This window comes from Mustela lutreola, chromosome 12 (genome assembly GCF_030435805.1).
Source record: "Mustela lutreola isolate mMusLut2 chromosome 12, mMusLut2.pri, whole genome shotgun sequence".
Classification (NCBI taxonomy): Eukaryota; Metazoa; Chordata; class Mammalia; order Carnivora; family Mustelidae; genus Mustela; species Mustela lutreola.
In genome coordinates, this window is record NC_081301.1 from 49,700,840 (window position 1) to 49,725,737 (window position 24,898).

Sequence of the window (24,898 nt, forward strand, 5' to 3'; positions counted from 1 at the left end):
GGATGGCTTTAGTGGTGATGCTGGGTGGTCTGTGACGTCCGGGGAGGGATGGAGAGTTGCTCGTGGACGGGTGTGAGGACAGTATGTTCAAGGGCTTTGGGACCCAAGGAGCCTTTCATGGTGATTGTTTTCTAGTTGATAATTTTTACTTTTTGAATTAACAAACCGAGACGTTGCGTAGTTCAGAAAAAAATAGTAGAAAAGGGTATGAAAATGGAAAGTAAAAATCCCTCCCTACTTTGTCACTAATATAATGGTTATGAACATAAATCTAGAGACTTTGTATGTATTTCTGTGTCTAAACTTACCAACTTACGGGATATAGCCCAAGAGAAATTCGAGATAAGTAGGCTGTTAATTGTTTTCAGTCTTTTGACTTTTCTTATTGTTTCATTTCTTCTGGTGGCAGTGTGCTTAGACATCTATTTCTTGATGTATCACTTCAAACGATCTCTTAATTCCCCACTATGTAATTTCACAATGAAAGTTGCTGTTACTTATAAGATAATTCATTAGCTCACTCACACTTTCCTGCCCTCCCCTGCTTTCTTCTTGACTTTTTTTCAAATGTATGTTTTTTACTGTCAAAGATTAGATCCATACTTTTTTTTTCTTTTTTTTTTTTTTGCTTAGAGCCATAATTAAGATTTACTGGTTAACTATTTGTTTAGAGGTTACTATTATTTACATATAGAAGTGCTTTGGTTAGAAGCCTATTCTAAAAATTGTCAACCAGTAGAGAGCATTTCTAAGGTTATACTTATGTATTAATAAATAGTCCAGTTATTTCACATGATTTAATTGCCCACAGTATAGTTTCTTTTTCTTTGTGCTGGCAGAGAAGCTTGAAGCTTGCCATTTCCACCACATCCTTCTCTTCAGTGTTTAGCAATTTGAGTTTTCTCTCCAGCTGCAGTCTGTTTTCTGCCTTTGAAAATTAGTTAAAATCTGTGCTCCCTCCTCCCCAGCACCATCATAGATTATCCCTAAAAGTCATTTTAGTTGGTTGTTAGGAGGGAGCTATTATTTTGAAACAGGTGTCCTCTTTAAAATGCTTCAGACTTGAATATACTGTCAAATTTACTTAACATTTTTTTTTAGCTTTTTAAATTCACTTACGTATAATATGGGTACAGAAGGTGAACAGAATAGGCAAAAACTTTCCCCTTGCAGAATTTCAGTCTAGTGGATGAACAAACCTTCAACAAATATCTTACTAAAAATTCTATTAAGTGTCAAAAGGAAGACAACGGGATACTATGTGAAAAATATCAGGCTTGAGAGATAATAAGAAGGAAGGATCTTCCTTTGTGTTAGTTGAGAAATAGAAACATTTCAAGGACAAGAGTTGTTTGACATATGAATAAGCATGGGAACTTTAATCTCAACTTATTTTATTTCAACTTGAGAACAAAGCCTTTTCTGTTCAAAGGTGTACTCCCCTACATTTGTCCTGCATTCCAGTGCATCACAGCTCCTTTTGTATTTCCCTAACTTTTTTTTTTTTTTTTAAGATTTTATTTCTTTGACAGAGAGAGGTCACAAGTAGGCAGAGCAGTTGGGGGTGATGGTGCTGGGAGCAGACTCCCTCTTGAGCAGAGAGCCCTACCCAGGGCTTGATCCTAGGACCCTGAGATCATGACCTAAGTGGAAGGCAGAGGCTTAACCAACTGAGCCACCCAGATACCCCAAGTAATTGCCTAACTCTTAAGCCAGTTTTTTTTTTTTTTTTTTTGAGTCTGAAAGTAAGGCATCACACAATTGAGATATCCCTACAGATAATTGTTGAAAATGTACCAGACATGAAAAGATGTCAGATCTCTGTTTTAAGTGTTAAAAATACTTCATATTAGCACATAGAATATCCTTAGATATATTCTATTATGTTCTAATGAGCTGCCCCTTTTTGATGATATCCTCAGTTTCTTCTGAGACTTTTCCTTTATAGTTATTTGCTTCTTTTGCTTTTAACTTCTTTTGATACTACTGTGGTGAACTCTTCTCTTTTCCACCCATGCATATGACCTTTTTATACTAGAATAATGGGGGAGGGTTCTTATAATCTTTTATCTGATAACTTTGACAGGTTATTTCTTTTCTTTCCTGAGTGTAAACTTTTTTTTTTTAAAGATTTTATTTTATTTATTTGACAGACAGAGATCACAAGTAGAGAGGAGGCAGAGAGAGAGAGAGGGAAGCAGGCTCCCCGCTGAGCAGAGAGGCCGATGTGGGGCTCGATCCCAGGACCCTGAGATCATGACCTGAGCCGAAGGCAGCGGCTTAACCCACTGAGCCACCCAGGCACCCCCTGAGTGTAAACTTTTAACTTGGGATGTGTGCTCCATTTTTATCCCCTTTTCATTTACCCAGAGAACTTAATTTTTTTTTTTTTTTAAAGATTTTATTTATTAATTTGACAGAGAGAAATCACAAGTAGACAGAGAGGCAGCCAGAGAGAGAGAGAGGGAAGCAGGCTCTCTGCCGAGCAGAGAGCCCGATGCGGGACTCGATCCCAGGACTCTGAGATCATGACCTGAGCCGAAGGCAGCGGCTTAACCCACTGAGCCACCCAGGCGCCCCGAGAACTTAATTTTTTAAAAAAAGATTTTATTTATTTATTTGATAGATAGAGATCACAAGTAGGCAGAGAGGCAGGTAGAGAGAGAGGAGGGGGGAAGCAGGCTCCCTGCTGAGCAGAGAACCCGATGCGGGGCTCGATCTCAGGACCCTGAGTTCATGACCTGAGCTGAAGGCAGAGGCTTTATCCCATCGAACCACCCAGGCGCCCTAAGAGAACTTAAATTAAAAAAAATTTTTTTTTAAAATTTTAAAAAATTAACATATAATGTATTATTTGTTTCAGGGGTACAGGTCTGTGAATCATCAGTCTTACACAATTCACAGCATTCACCATAGCACATACCCTCCCCAGTGTCTGTCACCTAGCCACCCCATTTCTCCCACTCCATTTCCCCTGCTACTACTTAGACTTTACTACAAGGACTTTGAAAAATGGCAGCTGTATCTCTGTGCCAAGTTTGACTTGGTTTGCCTTGGGAATTGCCAAAGTGTAGCTTAAAATCCTACAGGTGGGCCATGCAGTGGAACATGACATCTGAGGCGGATCCTTTTTCATCAGCAGGTTGTTGTAGATGAAGTTCAGAAAACTCTTCTCCTCCTGGCTCTGGCAGTTCCTGAAGCCTGAATTTTCTGTTTCTTACCGGACACAGGGTGTGAGGAGTGGACATCCATCCAAAAGTGGCTGATGACTCTGGCCCAGTGGCTGCCGTACTGTCCTTACACTAACTCTTGATCCCTTATAGCTGTGTAGCATTTCTTATATGGTTTGGTTTGTTGGTTGTTATTTTTATATTTATTTATTTATTTATTTATATGTTTTTAAACGTTTTTATTTATTTATTTGACAGAGAGAGATCACAAGTAGGCAGAGAGGCAGGTAGAGAGAGAAGAGGAAACAGGCTCCCCAGCGAGCAGAGAGCCCGATCCCAGGACCTCGGGATCATGACCTGAGCCGAAGGCAGAGGCTTTAACCCATTGAGCCACGCAGGCACCCCTGTTGGTTGTTATTTTTAATGTAATTGTATTTTTTTAAGGCTTGTCTTGATTAGGAAAATCAGGACAATCAAAACTTTAAAAAACTTGGTAGAACTACATCATATAAGGGTGGTTCTGGGGTTAAAATGTAATGGTTAAGAACCTGGACTCTGGGGTCAGATGACATATTTCAAGTCACTGCTCTTCTGCTTCCCGATGTGATTTTGGATAGTTTTGGCAAATTATCTAATCTTTCTAAATTTAAAAAACTATAATCTGATGTCATTAGAATTAATCCATCGTAAAGCAGCTAGTACAGTATTTAACTTTATGGTTGCGGTAAAGATTAGATGAGTTATTGCCCAAAGGCTTAAAATACTACCTGGGAAATGATAAACTATTGGTAGCTATTTTTATTGTTATTCAGTAGATATTGGTTTGTATCATTTTCAGGATATAATAGGCCACAGTTAGTTCTCTCCACCTAATTAGGTTTTCCTTTTCTTTTTGTAGAATATTCTCTGCGATAAAGGAAGTTTTTTTTTTTTTTTTTTTAAGATTTTATTTATTTATTTGACAGAGATCACAAGTAGGCAGAGAGGCAGGCAGAGGTGGGGGGGAAGCAGGCTTCCTGCTGAGCAGAGAACCCAATGTGGGGCTCCATCCCTGCACCCTGAGATCATGACCCAAGCTGAAGACAGAGGCTTAACCGACTGAGCCACCCAGGTGCCCCTCGATAAAGGAAGTTCTCCCAGTGTTCTATTTGATCAATATTATCAGAATCAGAAAATTTTTATTGTTTTTCTTTCTTTTTTTTTTTTTTTTAAAGATTTTATTTATTTATTTGACAGAGAGAAGCACAGGGAGAGAGGTGACACAATCAGGGAGTGAGAGAGGGAGAAGCAGACTTCCCGCTGAGCAGGGAGCCCGCTCCAGGACCCGGGGATCATGACCTGAGCTGAAGGCAACTGCTTAATGACTGAGCCACTTGGGCACCCTACTTGTTTTTATTAATTATAAAATGTATATGAATTAAAGAAACTTAATTTGCTTTGACCTCTTGAAGATAATGAAAAATACTAATTTGTGTTAAACTCTTACACAGCTTTTGATGCTGTCTAGTTTTATTAACCATTTTTCTTTTTTTTTTTTTTCCTCTGCTTCTCTTTCTTTTTAAACTACTAGGAACATGTTTGACAAGTTGAACCGTGATGCCTTTCAAATTGTTTCTTATTTTTTGTTTCAAACACTGGACCAGTCTCTCACCAAAGAAATTTTCAAGTGAGTCAAGTTCTTTTCTTTTCTTTTTCTAAGTAGTCATTCTCAAATTTGAAAAGGGAGTAGGCTCTGTATAAGCCAGAATTTCAGCTTTGTCCTTTCACTATATGAATTGATATCACAAAAGTCAGGTTTGAATCTTATAAATTTAGTGCTTGACCTTTGTAAATCTGAGTGATTTTTCTTTGGTACCTATCTTAAAATCATATATTTTAAAATCATTGATTATTTTATAGATAAGATTTTTGTTTTATATACTTAGTTCCCAACATTCTTCTTAGTCACAATTAGGCCATGCTGTTAATTGGTACCAATCTATTTGTATAGTTTTGCCTTACTTTCTCTCTCTCTCTTTTTTTTTTTTTGCTGATTACCCCCTGCCTTACTCCTTTTTCTGTATGCAATATTACTTGTCTTGTCTATTTTTACCTTTTTAAAAAATTTTATTTATTTATTTCACAGAGAGAGAGAGATCACAAGTAGGCAGGCAGAGAGGGGGGGGGAAGCAGGCTCCTCAAGGAGCAGAGAGCCCGATGTGGGGCCTGATCCCAGGACCCTAAGATCATGACCCAAGCCAAAGGCAGAGGCTCAACTCACTAAGACACCCAGGTGCTCCTTGTCTATTTTTACTTTTTGGGTGTCTCTAAATCCTTATTATTTTTGTCAGTGATATATAAGTGTTAAGTGCTGTAGGTGAAAATCATTCCTATTATGTTTAGTCTAATGTTAGATACTGTTGAGTATCAGTTTAAGGAGGAGATAAAAACATGAATATCTGTAAACTTTGGATCCAAGATATTTTGTATGTGATTTGGGCTTATACCACCAGAAAAAGTGTTTAACTTTGTTTTGATGTTTGTATTTTGCTCTTATCCTCTTAAATAGAAAAGCACAGTGTCCGCTTTATGATTCTTTCCTTCTCCATCTGCCCTTCCCCCCCACTTGTGCTTTCTGTCTCTAAAAATAAATCTTAAGAAGAAAAGTAACAAGTGAATTGTTTAGGCATTGTTATTTTTGATAATTTATTCTTAATATTTTGTGTCCAGTTAAAGCTGTGAGTGGCCAGGAGCACATTTAAAACATCTTTTCTGGAAATCTCTATCTTTAAGCTATAGGACTTATTCTGCCCAAATAAAAATAGATTTTCCAGCCCCCCCCCCCTTTTAAAGATTTTATTTATTTGCCAGAGATAGAGAGAGAGAGAGTACACACAAGCAGGCAGAGCAGCAGGCAGAGGCAGTGAGAGAAGCAGGCTCCCCGCCGAGCAAAGAGCCTGATGTGGGACTCGATCCCAGGACCCTGGGATCAGGACCCGAGCCGAAGGCAGCGGCTTACCCATCTGAGCCACCCAGGCATCCCTCCCCCTTTTTCTGATTTTTTTTTTAAAGATTTTATTTATTTATTTGACAGAGAGAGATTACAAGTAGGCAGAGAGGCAGGCAGAGAGAGAGAGGAGGAAGCAGGCTCCCCGCTGAGCAGAGAGCCCGATGCGGGACTCGATCCCAGGACCCTGAGATCATGACCCGAGCTGAAGGCAGTGGCCTAACCCACTGAGCCACCCAGGCGCCCCCCCCCTTTTCTGATTATAAACAAAATACAGTTCGTTTTAAGTAATTCAGGAAATACAGAAAAATGTAAAGATAGAAGTAAACATCATTCCTAAACTCGATAACCAGAAAATATCACTGCTGACATTTTAGCCTTTTAGTCCTTATTATTCCATGCATACTCAATTTTTTACATGACTATAGAATGTATGACACAGAAGTATTAAAAACTGGGGTCCTAAACAAATAATTATGTCTCAGAATAAAAATTTATCAGGGGAAAGTAATAGGTAAATTTTAAGTCTATTGTTTTTGACTAAAACAGAGGCAAAACTTTTTAATCATTTTATATATTGTTTATATACAAAACAGTAGTACACACTGACTGTGTTATGGGTTGTCTTTGCGAGTCCAAAGCTCTCACGTCATTCCTTCTGGCTCTTCCTGTGCAATCATTTATGTTTCTCTCTCTCTCACCCCCCACCCCAGGCTTAACATACTAATTTATTAATACCATCCTTTTGCTTAGTTCAGTGAATTCATTGAGAGTGTTGTCTTCTTTAGCTAATTTGTAGTAATTTTAATGATGTTTCATTCCTTCATTTAATATTATACACTGATGATTTGTGGTAAACTGGACTCAACCTTATAGTAATTTATAAAGGAAAATACCCAATTTCTCACAGGTTGTTGTCCTTCTTTAGTTGAAATCTATAAATACTAACTTTGGTTCATTTAGCATTTATGGACAGAAGTTTCATGTTTAAAAATTTCCCCAAGTTTTTTTGTTCATAATTCTAATGCTTTTATATCTGTTCTTTTAAGGCTTTGTTGGCCTCCATTTGACCAAAAGAGTGACACTGAATTCCGGAAACATTGCTATGAATGGTTAAAAAAGATTTCTGTAAGTATTCTCTTTCTGGAAGATGTAAACTTAAGTTAGAAACTACATTAAGAGATGCCTGAGTGGCTTAGTGGGTTAAGCGTCTGCCTTCTGCTCAGGTCATGGTCTTAGGGTCCTGAGATCGAGCCCTGCATCGGGTTCTCTGCTTGGTCGGTAGCCTGCTTCCCCCTCTCTATCTACCAGCCTCTCTGCCTACTTGTGGTCTCTGTCAAATAAATAAATAAAATCTTAAAAAAAAAAAAAGAAAAACCAACTACCTTAAATTTTATTTTTGGCTTTGTTGAAGTATAATCTTACATTAATTTTTTGGAGGTGAAGTCTTTAATGCTTTTATGCTAACAGTATAATAGTGAGGAAATATTTGTTAAAATATTTTTGGTGGTTTTGGTTAGGATTTTGTGTATATCTAGGAAACCAGCTTTGCTGCCTAGATGCATTGGAAATAGGTTTCTGAGTTCTTGCAAGTTTATGTCATAGTTTTTGTTTAAAGAAACTTTAAAAATTTTTTTTTATTTTTTAAAAGATTTTATTTATTTATTTATTTACTTGTAAAATATTTCATTTATTTGCCGGAGAGAGAGAGAGAGAGTACACACAAGCAGGCAGAGAGGCAGACAGAGGCAGTGAGAGAAGCCGACTCTCCGCCGAGCAAGGAGCCCAGGACCCCGGGATCACGACCTGGGCTGAAGGCAACGGCTTAACCAACTGAGCCACCCAGGTGTCCCAAAAGATTTTATTTATTTATTTGACAGAGAGAGAGAGATCACCAGTGGTCAGAGAGGCAGGCAGAGAGAGGGGGAAGCAGACTCTACACTGAACAGAGAGCCCGATGCAGGGCTCGATCCCAGGACCCCGAGATCATGACCTGAGCTGAAGGCAGAGGCTCAACCCACTGAGCCACCCAGGTGCCCCTAAATAAAACTTTTTTGATGATAGATTACTTTAACTTGTGTCCCCATATAGTATCCATAATTGTGGCTTTATAATTAGTTTTTGTGACCAAGTCCACCAAGAGTTTAGAAATATTCCAATATTCAATTTCTGGTTCAAATGGAATAATCTTTACATAGTAGGAATTATGGCTATTACTATTACTATTTTCAAAGGATCTATTATTTATTTGACAGAGAGCACCCATGAGGCATGGGTTGGGAGGGGCAGAGGAAGATGGAGAGAGAGATTCTAAGCAGATTCTGCACTGAGTGCGGAGCCAGAAGGGGGGCTTGATCCCGACCCTGAGATCATGATCTGAGTCAAAACCAAGAGACCCCTAACCAGCTGTGCAGCTGGGGCTCCCCAGAGTTATGGTTATTACTTGATAAGTTTATTATTAATAAAGTCTTCAAATTGTCTTATTTCTTTTTTCCATAGGTGGAATGTGGAAGTAGCTTTCCTCAAGTTGTTGGGTCACTTTTTCTTTCTCCTGGTGGTCCTAAGTTTATTCATCTGATGTATCATTTTGCACGATTTGTTGCAATAAAATATATCAAAACCCATTCTAAAAGTAAGTTATATTTTTAATAAGAATTTTTTTGTTTTCAGTTTTAAATTTTTTTCATAATTTATAAGTCATAAAGAGATTTTAATAAAGCAAGGTAAGATAAAAACATTAAATTACCTCACAAGGTAATAGTTAATATTCTACAGGAACTGTAGTTTGAAAGCCTCTAATGAACATAAGTAACTATTGGTGTGTGTGTGTGTATGATTCCTGAAGACCATTTACCATTTGCTTGGTCAGAGGAATTGTGCATTTTGTTAGTTATCTGTGTATTTTCTGTGGAGATTGATCAGTTCATACCTCTGTCACACATAACAACATTGTGTGTGGTCAGACATTTTTATCTTTTTAGTCTGATAGGTTAAAGTGGAATCTGAGGGTGGGGTTTTAATTTGTATTTCTCTTATTTAGGTAGATTGAAAATTGTTTCATATATTTAAGAGCACCTTGTGTTTTTTATACACTATATTCATAATTGTTCATTTTCTCTTAAGTTACTGCTTTTTTTCATTTATAGGAGCTCTTATTTATTACTATCCTTTCTCTGTGATACGATATGTAAACCTTTTTTTCCCATTTTATTTTCTATGCATGATTTTTAAAGAACTTATACATATGATTTTGGTGTTTAAGTATTTGTATAGGTAAAATTAAATGCAACATAAGCATTGTTACCAGTTTTTCTTTTCGTAGATGGTCTATTCCAATTACATGTAGCCCAAAGTATTTTAGTATATGTGCTGTTGAAGTGAGCACTAGCCCAAAGTATTTCATATGAAGTATGTATGTTTGGAGTTAGCAAGAGTTTGTTGTGCATAAGGCTTCTAAGCATGGGTTTTCCTATTTCTGCTTTCTGATTTAAATCAATTCCAGTCACATGTTTAGTGTCTAGATGACTTCTGCATTCCGTGAACTCATCCCCAGTTGAATATATAGAATTTGTGGCTTCTTTGGGGATAGCACTAGGACCTGGATTAGTAATGTTAGGTGCACTGGAGTGGTCTCCATTTATCTGTTTATCCATTTAGCCATTAATGTAGGATTTATTACAGCTAAAAATGTGGATTCTGAAATGTTTGGATGGATTGTTCTCAGGTTCTGCTTTGATCATTATTAACGCAGCCAAGAATTACCGGAGAAATGGAGACTGGTTTTGTTTGGTTGTTCTGTTGGTCTTACTAGATAGAAAAATAAACAGCAAAAGACGTGTTGTGATCTAACCTTATCTCTTTTAATTGATTTTCTTTCTTTGTTGTGAAGAGATCCTGGTAAGAAGTTGCTCTTGTATAACAGTGTATTTGTTCATGGATATATCAAGCTGTGATAATAAGAATTATTTGGGGCAGAGAAACTTTCAAAGTTTTTATGATTGTATAAAACAACTCAACTTCAGATACCTTTTTTTAGTTGCCTACTTAAAAATAGATTTCCATGCTTTTGTTAAAATTAGTTGTATCTGTTTATGTGGCATACCTGTTTTTAAGGAGTTGTTAGTTGTTTGAATTACTCATCTCTTAAAATTAATGAATCTCCAATTTTTGATATTTGATATTTTCTGTGATCTTATTTATCTTCCATATAGATTCTTCTATACGTTTTACAGAGACATTTAATGTAAAATCACAAGATATGCACAAATGCATTGCCAGATGCCATGTGGCACGTAATAGATTTTTACACATTTTGCAAAGAGAAGACTGTGTTACCCGAAAGTATCAGGAAAATGCACAGTAAGTAATACATTGATAGTTAGAAAATGAAAATTCCAGGGGCATGTGGGTGGCATAGTTGGTGAGGCATCTGATTATTGGTTTTGGTTTAGGTCATGATCTCAGGATTGTGAAATCTAGCCCTCCTCATGGCTCTGCACTGGGTGTGGAGTCTGCTTAAGATTCTCTGTCTCCCTCTCCTTCTGCCCCTCCCTCGAGTGCTCTCTCTTTCTCCCCCCACCCCACCCAAAAGAAAATGAAAATTCCTTTCTCCTTAGCAAATGTCATCAGTGTACCTTCAGTGGCAGTAATCTGTGCCTACCTCAAAACCCCTTAGTGTCCTATTTTCATTTTAAAGCCAGATAACTTCTGAATAAGATATTTGAAAACTATGCAGATGTACATGAAACTTTAGAGCAAAGGAAAATATTACCTTAGTTTAAAAATTCAGTGTCTTAGGTGTTTTTCATTTTTTTAAACATGGATTTACATCTTTATGCTCTAATTATTTTGCTCATTCTATTTTGTATTTTTTCTCTTCATATTTCATTCTGTAAATTTTTCCGTATTGCCGTACTATATTGCTTTTATTAAAAAATTAAAAAAATATTTTTATTTTTTGAATTTTCTTAAGTATATTGCTTTTAATATCTACTTAATAGTTGAGTAGATAAGTAGATATTCCATCAAGTAGGTATTTCATAGTTTCTTTAACCATCTCATCTTGTGTTATATTTAGGTTCCTCTTGTCAGCAGAATTTTATTTGAGTTACTTTTGTGTGCCAGATATTGTTTAGGCACTGTCGTTCAGCATTAAACAAGACAGGCAAGGTTTCTAGTCTCAAGAAATAGAGTGTGTCAAATTTTTTTTTTTTAAGATTTTATTTATTTATTTGACACAGAGATCACAAGCAGGCAGAGAGACAGGCAGAGAGAGAGGAAGGGAAGCAGGCCCCCCGCCGAGCAGAGAGCCCCATACGGGGCTCGATCTCAGGACCCTGGGATCATAACCTGAGCCGAAGGCAGAGGCTTTAATCCACTGAGCCACCTGGGTGCGCCAACTGTGTCAAATTTTTAATGATTATAAACAACTACAGTAAGACAACTTTTTATTTATTTATTTATTTATTTATTTATTTATTTTAAAGATTTTATTTATATATTGACAGAGGGAGAGAGATCACAAGTAGGCAGAGAGGCAGAGAGAGGGGGAAGCAGGCTTCCTGCTGAGCAGAGAGCCCAATGTGGGGCTCAATCCCAGGACCCTGAGACCATGACCTGAGCCTAAGCAGAGGCTTAACCCACTGAGCCACCCAGGCACCCCAAGACAACTTTGTAAATGTTGTGTTACCTGTTGTGAAAACTAAAGAATACTTTGAAGTCATCTTGAAACTACAATGTTGCCTATCATAACCCTAGGTATGTGTGACGAGGATAAGAGAGCAGAGTAGTCCTACTTCCATCATTTTATTTGGAGACAGAGTGTATATGAGCCGAGAAGTCCTGGTCCATCTCAATAGCAACCTGTATGTTAGATCACACTGTAAGTCTTGGAGAAAGTCTAGACTCCTTTAGCTGGCCCCTGGCTGTATTTGGAAGAGTAGTCTTCAGAGGCCTTGAGAAAAGATAACAAATGGGGGAAAATATCAAAGTGGCCTATACCCGTTAATTGTAGTGGAATTATAATTGTTTTTTTATGTTTTCTTACAGATTGTCAGTTAAACAAGTACGAAGTTTGAGAGCAGAATGTATGGAACAGCAAAACCAAATAAAAAAGTAAGTGAGAGGCGCCTGGGTGGCTCAGTGGGTTAAGCTGCTGCCTTTGGCTCAGGTCATGATCTCAGGGTCCTGGGATCGAGTCCCACATCGGGCTCTCTGCTCAGCAGGGAACCTGCTTCCTCCTCTCTCTCTGCCTGCCTCTCTGCCTACTTGTGATCTCTGTCTGTCAAATAAATAAATTAAAAAAAAATCTTAAAATATAAAAATAGTTAAAAAAAAAAAAGTAAGTGATTTTTATATTAGAGCTGAAAGTTGCCTTAGTGCAGCTCCTATATTTCACTAGTAAAGAAACTGAGTCCCATAGGATTAGAACATAATTCTGATTCCTAGTTCACTTCTTCTAATAAATTTATTGCTTTTGGGGTGCCTGGGTGGCTGTCGGTTAAGGGTCTGCCTTTGGCCCATGATCTGGGGTCCTGGGAACAAGCCCTGAGTCAGGCTCCCTGCTTAGTAGTAGTCTGCTTCTCCCTCCCCTTCTGCTGCTTCCTCTGCTTGTGCTCTCTTGCTCTCTCTCTGTCAAATAAATAAATAAAATCTATAAAAAAAGTGATTGCTTTGAGCTAGAATTGTATTTTTTAAAAAATTGGAATGGTTGTTAGTGAGTGGGTTTATGGATCATTCACTCTTTTGGTGGTAAATTACCATGAAATTAAAATGAATGACTAATGAGATCATTTATTTTTTAACTAGAATGGAACCCTATGATGACCAAAGTAATATACAAGAGAAAATCGAAAAGGTGAGGTGACTTTTTAAGGGAGAAATTTAATCTTTCTTACTTTCGTGATCTTAGTCAAAAGGCTGAGAAGTGATAATCTTTCTTACTTTCGTGATGTGCAGTGTTGACTTACTTAATTGGACCCTTATATTCTGTTTTTGTCATTTCTTTTTGTTAAACTGTTACTTTTTAAAAAACTCATTAATAAGTGATATATAAAGGTATCAACAGGGTGCCTTTAAAAAGCATGAATATAATGGAAAAGTTAACTTATAATTTATAAGATTAAATATATACAAAAGCAGTCTTAAATATGGTTAAAAGTTCAGCTTGATTGTAACTTAATCAGTAGTATTAATTTATGTAAATAAAATATGTTAACTGAAGGGAGACATTAAGTATGGAAGAAGAATGAGAAGTCACACTGAAGCTGGCTTGGCAGTAGGGAGGAATGTGGCAGACATAAATAGTTTGAGGTTTTCAGAGGGTGGCTTTGATGTGCGATTGGAGTGTTTTCTTAGGCCTTTATGTTTAGATGAACTCTCTCTCAAGCTCTTCATCCTGTTTTTATGATCACTGAGCTGCTTTGAGTGTTAATTTGGCTTCCCAGACAGTTTGTCACTGGGGAAGGTGAGTGCCCTCCTCAGGAAATAATTATTCATCCATTCAGTGAATTTTTATTGATATCTGCCATGTGCCAATTCTTCTAGATGTTAGAGCTCTAGCAGTGAAAGAAAGAGTCAAAGTCACTTCCTTCATGGATCTTCCAGCTTTGTGAATATGAATACTTCTATTACTGAACACAGTATCTTTGATTGTAAATTTAATAGGTTGATGTGAAACGTGTTTGAAAGTTTTCACATTGCTCTCTCCTGAGTTTATAACCACTTTCCTTGAGTCCGGTCAATTTTTTATCCATTAACAAGATAAAAATAAAATTCTGAGAATCAAAAAAAAAAGAAAAAAAAATCTGAGAACCAGTTTTTGGATCTTTTTCCACCAAGGAAATGCAATCCTGTGAGACCCCTAGACTGCCAGTCAACGAGTCTTCTTTGGGGACTTAACTTTGTACGGTGGGAAGACACAAACATAAACATGGGTGTAATTGTATTTCGCTGCTCGCCTCCCACTTTTATAAATTCTTTTAAGGAATCCCATGTGCAGAAGTCGTAAGTGCATAGCCTGATAAAATTTCACAAAGTGAATACACATATGTAACCAGAATACAGTTTAGGGAACAGAACGTTACTCTGGAAGCTTCAAGCCCCTTTTTATGTACAACCATTTCCCCCACAAGAGTAAACACTTTCCTCTTTCTTAGAGATTAGTTCAACACTTCTTGAACTTTACATTAAAGGGGAGTGTAGAATATATTCTTTTGTGTTTATCTTCTTTGACTCATGCTGTTTTATCTGTGCCGTTGTATGTGTAGGTTGTGTGTTCCTTTCTCAGTCCTATGGAGTGTTTTATGAATATAGCACAACATATTTTTTTTTTACTCTAGGTAGGCGGTTGGGTTAGTTGCAGTTTTTGACTTACAAATGGGAGTGCTATGAACATTCTTTAAAAATTTTGTTTACTATTTTAATGGAAGTATAGTTGGCACACAGTGTTCCGTGAGTTTCCAGCATATGGCCTAGTGATTGTACAGCTGTTATGCTCTGCTCACCACAGGTGCAGCTGCCACCTGTAAATGCTTGTACACATGCATTTAATGAACATAGACAGGTTAATACATGTTTAAGATTCTTTGCTTTTAAAGAAGTGTGGTTTCAGGGCACCTGGTGGCTCAGTGGGTTAAGGCCTCTGCCTTTGGCTCAAGTATGATCCCAGGGTCTTGGGATCAAGCCCTGCATCAGGCTTTCTGCTCAATGGGGAGCCTGTTTCTCCCTCTCCCTCTGCTACTCCACCTGCTTGTGTTCTCCCTCTCTCTTTCTCTCTTTTTCTCTCTGTGAAATAAATAACGTAAATAATCTTAAAAAAACCAAATACATGGTTTTCATATTTTTACCTTTTGAAACTTGAAAGAATCTTAATATCGATATGTAGTGTGTTTTTTCCCTTCCTGAAAATCTTTTATTATTTCTCCCTGAAAAGTTTCTTTTTCTTTTTCTTTCTTTCTTCCTTTTTTTTTTTCTTTAAAGATTTTTTTTATTTGAGAGAGAGCATGAGTGAGGTGGAGTGGCAGAGGGAGTGGAAGACTTGATCTGAGAACCCTGAGATCATGACCTGAGCCAGAGGCAGTCACTTAACCAGCTAAGCCACCCAGGTGCCCCTGCCTCGGAAGTTTCTATACTGCATGTCAAAACATAGAAAATAGTAATTGCATCTTGGTAGTATGAAGTTTCTTAGATTTGTTTTGAAAATCATGGTGGGCTAAATTCTCCTGAGAAATTATTTTTGTCTCCTGAGAAATTTTTTAGTTTTAAAACCCCTTTGGAAGTAGTATCAGTGCTTTTAGGCAGTTAATTTCCTCATCAGAAATCATTATAGGAGTACTTTATTTGTTCTAGAGAGTGAGCATGTATTTGTGTTTTACATTTCTTTGATATATGTACAGATTATGTATAGTCTTTGTTTTTAAAGGTTCGGTCTTTGTGGGCTTCAGTGAATGAAACGCTCATGTATTTGGAAAAAGAAAGAGAAGTTGTTAATGCAGTCCTTAATCTTGTTAATCAATATACTTTAGATGGAACTAATGTTGCTATCAATATTCCAAGGCTCTTACTTGACAGAATTGAGAAACAAATGTGTCAGGTAAGCATTTGATACTAAGTAAACTACTGAGAAAACTCTTTATGTAATTATTATATATAGTAATAATAAATACATGTATTCAATATATAACTAATACATAATAATGTAAACATAAATAATGTATATTCTTTTTCTTACAATGTTTTACTCCAGAATTTATTTTTGTGACTAAATCTAATAGAGCATTCATACAGAGGACTATTGTTAACTGTGTATATATTATATATTAGAGTGTGTATATTTATATACATAAACTTTCACTGTTCATCCCTTTTACGGTGCTACATCATACAGTAGATGCATGGAGGGGGTTACTTAGTAGGAAGATGGTATGGTACAAGTTCTTTATAAGATCTCAAGGAGAGCAGTAGTGATCTATTTGCTAAATGTCTTTTTAAAATGTCTGTACTCTGGTTTCTCTTTCTTCTTGATTCTGTTAAGGATTTTAGTCTCTTCTCCCATTAGCATTTGTGACGTTGTGTCTTTACTCTCTGGTTTTTCAGACAGCTGTTCTCAGTTTTTCTACTTACTCTTTTCTTTAACTTTCAAATGAAAGTGTTTCCGTGGTTCCTTTAGTGCCTGCTTTTCTTCCCCCCTACTTTTCTTCATCTGTATTTTCTTAGTTCTGTTTTCATCAGTATTGTATACAGTGGTATTCCCAAATTAGTATTTCTAGTCTCTCTGTCGACCTGAACTGCATCAAATTATTTCCACTTGCTTATATGACATTTCCATTTGGATAGCCTGTATCTTTTTTTTTCTTAGTGAACTCATAATCTATTAAGTATCTGCTATATGCCAGGCATTAATTAGAGTATAGGAAAATACAAAGGTAAAATAGTGTTGTGATACTGAAAAGCTTTCACTGTAATAGGTAACATGTCAGCCCTGCAAATTTCCGGTATGTAAAAATCAGAGTCTGCAAATTCAGGTTCTTACAGAGGCTAGATAGGTAATATATGCTAATTGTGTGTAACAAAAGGGGTAAAGTAGGAAGTGATGATGTCTTTAGAGAAATAATAATTTTCATGTGAAATCTAAGATTTTTAGTTGATTAGCAGCTAATTCAGATGATTTTTAAAATATTGAAGCTGTGCAGGCCAAATAAACATGTCTAAGTTTGGAATCAGCTATCATGGGCCATCACTTTGCACCTTTTGTTAAAATATGAATTCATTATCTTTCTCCAAACCTGCTCTTTCTCCTCAGTCTTTATTTTGCTTTCCATTTATTTGGATTTCTTATGTTCTAGCTTGCAATTTTTTTTGCATTATATAAAAATATGGCACAGCATGTTAAATCCTTTCACAGTAGTTTTTGTGACCAAAATTATTTACTTGGCTTCATTTTTGGGTAGACATTTGACTTGTTTCACTCTTCTTTAAGGTAACTTTTTAATACAATAGTAAAAACCATAAATATATTTATTTAACAGTTTATTATCTAAAGAACCACTTTTTCTCCCCCTCTGAATCCTAAGTTGCACATTGGAAATGTTTATGAGGCTGGAAAATTGAACCTGTTAACAGTTATTCAGTTATTAAATGAAGTCTTGAAAGTAGTGAAATATGAACGTTGTCAGGCTGACCCAGCAAGAATGACAATAGACCTTCACTTCCTGGAAAAGGAGACCAAACTTCAGAGAGAGAGATTATCAGATCTGAAGTATATGAGGTACTGTAGAAAGATCTTTTGTTGCATTACTGGGAGAGGAATGGGTAGTTTTATAATTTTTCAGCAGAACTCATGTAGTTGATAATTCTTTAGCATTGGCAAAACAAATGTGAACATTTTATTAGAACTCAGAAAGTTCTGGAGAGACACATTAAGTAGAAAGGACAATTAATGTAGTTTTCTTTTTGTCTAGAATAAATTATTTGCCCTTAGTTATAATTCTTTATGAAATAATTTTAACTTTCTCAAGCTTTTCTTTGGAGTCTACGTAAAACTAAGCCTCAGAAAAATTTGTTATGTGAGTAGAGTAATTGGGAGGTAGAACTGCCTTTAGGAGTGGACAGAGTATAGGTGTAGAATTTGGACTTGAATTCAGAACTAGGGAAAAAGAATATTTTAAAGATAAACAGAATAATAGATGTATGATTGCTTTCTGGTCTTAAAAGGAAAAAAGTACTTTAGGTTCTGAATGTTCATTGTGAGAGTTTATTCAGTTTTTATGTACTATACTGGTTGAACTTCCAAATATATTTTCTTCCCTTTCTCTGCAAACCGTTGTATTCTTAAATTTTACTCAGTACTTTTATTATTCATGATTTGAATGAAGTTCTGTTTTTATGCTATTGTAGGTGTAAAATAAAGGAAGATGTCACCAATATAAAACATTCTGTTGTTGAAAAACAAGGAGAATGGCATAAAAAGTGGAAAGAATTTCTTGGCCTGTCTCCTTTCAGTCTAATTGAAGGTTTGACTCCAGTAAGTAATGTTGACTTTGGAAAGTAGTTTAATATAAGGCAGTCTTGTGATTTTATGTTACAAATGGTCTAGGAATGCTATGCATGTGTAAGTTGTCATCTTTGCACCTGAGCCTAAAGTTCAAATGTTTTGGTTTCTGTTATTTTTCTAAGTATGTATTTGGGTATTCACTGACTGTTTTGGAATTATAGTTACTATTTTTAGATTCAGAGAATTATATTAAAAGGAATGAGACATTTCTTTTGCTATTAGGTAGTATTACATTTGAGGCACAGTTGGAGGTGGAGTAGTCCCATTGTTCTAATATTGTACTCATTCATTTAAAAATAGTTACAGGATAATTTATATGCTTGATAGTTCTATCTTTGTAGGGGGAAAAATCATCTGTTCATAGATTAACTTAGTGTTATTATGGTACTGAGTAAATATATGTTTCAAAATGATGAATTCTCTGTTTTAAGGCTGTGGATCTTTTACCACCAATGTCTCCTCTTTCATTTGATCCTGCCTCAGAAGAAGTATATGCAAGGAGTATTCTTTTGCAGTATCCTGCTTCTCTTCCAGGTTGGTTATTTGTTTTTCTCTTTCTTAAACTTCCTCCTCATCAGTATTTCTCACTGTGATAGCAGTTCCTTTACATTTTTATCTTGTTTCTTCCCCCCACTATTTTTTATTGTGAAGTGCACATAGCATTTTAGTCACTGAAGTGTACAACTCAGTGGCATTTAGTAAGTTTACAAAATTGTGCAACCATCAGCACTTTTTAGCTCCAGAATATTTTTATTACCTTAAAAGGAAATCCTAGGGGAGGCTATCCTAGGGCGGCTCAGTCAATTAAACATCTGACTCTTGTTTTCGGCGCAGGTCATGATCTCGGGATCCTGAGTTTGAGCCCTGCCTTGGGTTCCGTGCTCAGTGCAGAGTTTGTTGGTCCCTCGTTTTTCCCCTTTGCTACTCTCCCCCATGCTCTTGCTCTCAAAAATAAATAAATCTTAAAAAAAAAAAAAGGGAACTCCTGTACCCATTAAGCAGTCACTCCCTACTTTCTCCTTTCCCAGTCCGTGGGCAATCACGAAATATACTTCCTCTCTCTATGGATTTGTCCATGCAAGTCATATACTGTGAGGCTATTTGTGTCTGTTTTTTTTCACTTGCAGAATTTTTTACTTTGCACAGTATATTCAAGGTTCATTCAAGTTGTAGCATGTATCAGTACTTCATTCCTTTTTTTTTTTTTTTTTTAAGATTTTATTTATTTATTTGACTGACAGAGATCACAAGTAGGCAGAGAGAGAGGAGGAAGCAGCTCCTGGCTGGCAGAGAGCTCAATGTGAGGCTCGATCCCTGGGATCATGACCTGAGCCAAAGGCAGAGGCTTTAACCACAGAGCCACCCAGTACTTGCGCCCCAGTACTTCATTACTTTTTATGAATATATTCTGTTGTATGACTAAACCATATTTTGCTTATCTATCATCCATTGATGGACATTTGGGTTGTTTCCACTATTTCACTATTGTGAGTAATACTGCTATAAACATTTGCTTACAAGATTTTGTGTAGAAGCCCACAGCTGTTTAACATGAAAGACTAGTACAATAATTATTTGAATACCACCTGTTTTAACTATCATCATCTGCTGCATTGCTTTATATGTGTATGTATGTGTTTTTGCTAAACCAAGTTGGAGTTCTAGGTATTGTTACACTTCACTCTAAGTGTTTCAGCATGTATTCCCATAAAAATAAAGACTTCCTATATAACTACCATGGTAATGTCCCATCAAAAAATTATAGTAATTCTATAATATCTCAGTTTTCTCAGCTGTTATACCACTGTCATACCTATCACACTATTACACCACTATCACACCTAAAATGAATTTCTCTATAATACCTGATAACCCATTTTATATTCCGTTTTCCCTGGTTGCCTATGTGTACAAGAAATTGTTACGGAGTTCAGTAAATGTTAGGTGAATAAGAGAAGGAATAAATGCGTTAAAAAACCTGTGAATTATGTAGCCAGAATGGAGAATGTGATAGATGTAGGCCATATTTGAGTTCATGCAGGCCAAAGGTCATGGCGTGAACCTAAGTCCACAGGACTTAGGAAGAAAAGGGTGAACATAGCTGGGGTGGATGATTGGTTTGGGACTCAAGTATACATGAAGAGGACACTGGTTAGGAAAGGTCATAGATTAGAGAGCAAGGCTTGGGATAGGCACTAGCAAAAGAGTAGACATAGGAAAGACTGCACAGTTTGATGAATGACAAAGCTTCAGATAGAGCATTACTTAGGATAATGGAATGACTCTTAGAACTCTTGGCATAGTTGGCATTTTGTTTTCACTTCAACTTGGAAAGACCATTACCCTTGTACAAGACTTAGTTTAAGTCCTGTGAAACCATGAAATTAGTCCTCATATCAATTTGGAGATTTCTTGTCTGCCTTGAAAGAGAGGACATATTTGTGTCTGTTTAGGAAGTGCAGTGGAAATTCATATTTTAGAAGTGTTTGATAGGTCCTTTGAGGTAATGCTGTCCTCAAGATATTGCAGAATTTGTACTCTTAGGATTCCTTTTTTTTTTTCCTTTTTTCCCCTAAATTGGTAGAGTTTTGTTGTGAGATGGGGATCTTAATATTATTTTATACTTTTTTGTAGTAAACAACTACAACTTTTTTTTTTTTTTAAGATTTTATTTACTTATTTGACAGACAGAGATCACAAGTAGGCAGAGAGACAGGCAGAGAAAGAGGAGGAAGCAGGCTCCCCTGCTGAGCAGAGAGCCGGATGTAGGGCTCCATCCCAGGACCCTGGGATTATGACCTGAGCTGAAGGCAGAGGCTTTAACCCACTGAGCCACCCAGGCACCCCAGTCCTTCATTTATCTTAAATTTCTCATTTGTATTTATAATGTCTTTGTAGCTCTAGGCTTACAGTTCACTAATTATCTTTTTAGTTATATTTAATCTCTTTTTTGACATGTCCATTTAGTGTTTGGCTTTCATGGATGTGCTTTTCATTTCTTTTCATTTGCTTCTTTTTCAAAAATTGCTCGTTCTTTTTCATGATATCATCTTATTTCATTATGGTTCTTGTTTTTTTGCCAAATATTTTAAATGTATTGATTTGATCTTATTCAATTTTTTAAATATCCCTGTGTTTCAGATACTTTGGTTCTGTGTGCTCTGCCCTCTCATTTTCTTTTCTTAAATTTTATTTATTTATTTAACATAGGGAGAAAGCACAAGAAGATGGAGTGGCAGGCAGAGGGAGAGGGAGAAGCAGGCTCTCTGATGAGCAGGGAGTCCAATGTGGGGCTCGATTTCAGAACCCTGGGATCCGAGCCGAAGGCAAATGCTTAACCTGACTGAGCCATCCAGATGCCCCTGTCTACTCATTTACATAGTCGTTTGTTTCCTATTAAAATATTTGATTGTGGGGTTGCCTGGCTGGCTCATTCAGAAGAGCATGTGACTCTTTGTCTTGGGGTTTTGAATGTAAGTCCCATGCTTGGGTGAAGGGATTACTTAAAATAAAATTAAAAAAAAATTTTTTTTTTTTTTTTGGATTGTGACCTCAACTTCAGTGGATCCACCTCTGAAGGAGTCACCTGGGCCCTGGGTTGTAGAACGGTCTTTGCATGGTGGCGTAGGGTCTCTGGTATTTCCCTTGAACTAGGCAGTTAATGTCTTTAGTTTGGGATTCCCACAAGTAGCCAATATAATTTTGGATTTCATACCTCCCTTTGAGTAGGCTAGGTAGATTTAACCTCCCCCCCCCCCCCCCCCCGCCTTCTTTTTCTTTTAAACCCAGGACTCCAGGTAGACAGCAAGCTTCTCTGTTACTTCCCTGGTTAAGCTGGCAGAATTTTTTTTAATCTTTTCAGGGTCTGAGCAGCCTTTGCAATGTTCTGGCCTTATGGCAGTTTCTCAGATTGTTATGCAGGCATTAAAGCTCCATTGTTCAGCCCCCGAGCCTGCCATTTAGCCTTTGCGTCTCAGTTTGAGCTTAAATTCTTTCCATCTTTAGTCCTGGCATGTGATGATTTTTATTTGTGCTTTTGGGTATTCCTTTCTTTTTCTTACATTTTATTTTGCAGTTCTAGTGTATTTATGGTAGGAGTCATTGTCTGCTGCAGCTTGGTTTGCTTTGTTCTGGTGAGTTCAGTTTTGTTTTAACCTCCTTATTACCTTGTTGTGTCCGTCCCCTCTGTTCTCTTCACATCTTAAGTGCTGTAGTTTGGTTTTCTATTTCTTGCCTTTAATTGTGTTCTAACTAGCTACTCTGCCTCCATATTCTACCTATTCTGTGTTGTAAATGGTTATCAGTGATCCTTCTGTAGTGTAAATATGAAAATATGATCCTTTTCATCTCTTGGTGTACTATACTTTGATGGCTTTCTAGCACCTTCAGGGGGAAGAAAAGTGCCTCATCTCTGCCTACCACCAGCAACTAGTATTTATGGCGTTCTTAATTAGTTTATTGTTGTCTACTAGTTTTGTGATACAATTCTTGTATTTGTGTTCATTTTTAGAATGTTTTATGAATATCAGTAATCCCATCATCATTAATAGGTGCAAAAGCAGAAGATACTGAAAATGTTCATAATACAGCATACTATTATGGCGGATTAAAAGGAAAAGTTCACACATTTTTTATTTTTATTTTTTTTAAGATTTTATTTATTTGACAGACAGAGATCACATGTAGGCAGAGAGGCAGGCAGGGAGAGAGGGAAAAGCAGGCTCCCTGCTGAGCAGAGAGCCCGATGTGGAGCTCCATCCCAGGACCCTGAGATCATGACCTGAGCTGAAGGCAGAGGCTTAACCCACTGAGCCTCCCAAGTGCCCACACACATTGGATTCTTATACAGTAACACTTTGGACACATGTATATATAGGGATAGTCTTTCAGAAGCTAACATGTTAAAAGAAGAGGAGTTCCTGGAATAGCAAATACTCTGTAACGGAGCCATGGCTTTCTGCACCAATCTTGTTTCCTTCCATGCTTCCACTCAGATACACCCTATGCTATACACCGAACTTGTACCCTCTTCTCCCAGTACCTTTATGTCCTCATCACATTCCGCATTCTTGGGCCAGGTGCCTTTCTGTCTCCTTGATTCCTGTGCATATTTCTCTCATACTATAGCAGCATGCCATCATTCTCTACTCCTCAGTAGTCTTTTTCCTAGACTGACTCCTTGAAGCCAGGTCTCTATCTTTTCTTTCTTTGTCCTTGTTAGTATAGCAGTGGCACATAATTATTGATGTGTTGAGGAATAAATAAATAAATTGACTGATGTTTTAGATGCTGAGCTGAAATATGCTAAATAGTATAATTTTTTTGGCATTGCTAATTTTTTTAAAGATTTTTTTTAAGATTTTAAGTTTTTTTAGAGATTTTTAAAAGATTTTATTTGTTTACTTGACAGAGATCACAAGTAGGCCGGGACGCAGGCAGAGAGAGAGATGGGGAAGCATGCTCCCTCCTGAGTAGGGAGCCCGATGCGGGGCTTAATCCCAGGATCCTGGGACCATGACCTGAGCTGAAGGCAGAGGCTTTAACCCACTGAGCCACCGAGGTGCTCCTTAAGATTTTTTTTAAGATTTTTATTTTTAAGATTATTTGACAGAGACAGTGAGAGAGGGAACACAAATGGGGAGTGGGAGAGGGAGAAGCAGGACCCCTGCCAAGTAGGGAGCCCAAAGCGTGGCTTGATCCCAGGACCCTGGGATCAGGACCTGAGCTGAAGGCAGATGCTTAACAACTGAGCCGGCTACCCAGGCACCCCTGGCCTTGTTGATTTATGTGGTAATTGCATGATCTGTGTACCAAAACAAGAAGCAAGGCTATATCATATTGGAGAACTACGGACTGGCACTTTTTTTGAAATTTGGTTTAGTATAAACCTATCATTTGAAAAAAAATTTTTTTTATTTCGGTTCACTTGAGTTAATATAGAGTGTATTATTAGTTTCAGAGGTAGAATTTAGTGATTCATCAGTTGCATATAAAACTCAGTGCTCATTATATCAATATGTGCCCTCCTTAATGTCCATCACCCAGTGATCCCATCTCTCTAGCCCCTTCCCCCTCCAACAACTCTCAATTTGTTTCCTTTGTTTATTTACATATATATATATATATATATATATATATATATTTAAAGAATTTATTTATTTATTTGACAGCAAGAGAGCATAAGCGCCGGAAGCAGCAGAAGGGGAGGGAGAAGCAGGCTCCTGGTTGAACTGGGAGCCCAATGTAGTGCTAGATCCCAGGACCCTGGGATTATGACTTGAGCCAAAGGCAGACACTTAACTAACTGAACCACCAAGGTGTCCCTTATTTCCTTTCATTAAGAGTCTCTTTCAGTTTGTCTCCCTGTCTGATTTTGTCTTATTTTATTTTTCTCACTCTTCCTCATGATCCTGTTTTGTTTCTAAAATTCCACATATCCGTGAGATCATATAATAATTGTCTTTCTACGATTGACTTATTTTGCATAGCACAATACCCATGTCATTTACAAATGGCAAGATTTCAGTTTTTTGATGGCTGCGTAATATTCTGTTGTATATATATATATATACCACCTCTTTATTCATTCATCTGTCAGTGGACATCTGGGCTCTTTGCATAGTTTGGCTATTGTGGACATTGTTGCCATAAATTTTGGCAGATCAGATCACTACATTTGTATCTTTGGGG

General features: G+C 37.0%; 1 protein-coding gene across 1 annotated transcript in view; it reads left to right on the forward strand.

Annotated features, from left to right (window-relative positions):
* HAUS6 (HAUS augmin like complex subunit 6) overlaps window positions 1-24,898 on the forward strand; it is a 39,486-nt gene that overhangs the window by 723 nt on the left and 13,865 nt on the right. Inside the window, exons 3-12 of the mRNA XM_059141442.1 lie at window positions 4,741-4,836; window positions 7,206-7,284; window positions 8,656-8,788; window positions 10,368-10,515; window positions 12,205-12,270; window positions 12,964-13,012; window positions 15,578-15,748; window positions 17,229-17,422; window positions 18,052-18,178; window positions 18,640-18,742. Of these exons, the coding sequence (XP_058997425.1) occupies window positions 4,741-4,836; window positions 7,206-7,284; window positions 8,656-8,788; window positions 10,368-10,515; window positions 12,205-12,270; window positions 12,964-13,012; window positions 15,578-15,748; window positions 17,229-17,422; window positions 18,052-18,178; window positions 18,640-18,742 (1,166 nt within the window). The remainder of the gene's footprint in view (window positions 1-4,740; window positions 4,837-7,205; window positions 7,285-8,655; window positions 8,789-10,367; window positions 10,516-12,204; window positions 12,271-12,963; window positions 13,013-15,577; window positions 15,749-17,228; window positions 17,423-18,051; window positions 18,179-18,639; window positions 18,743-24,898) is intronic.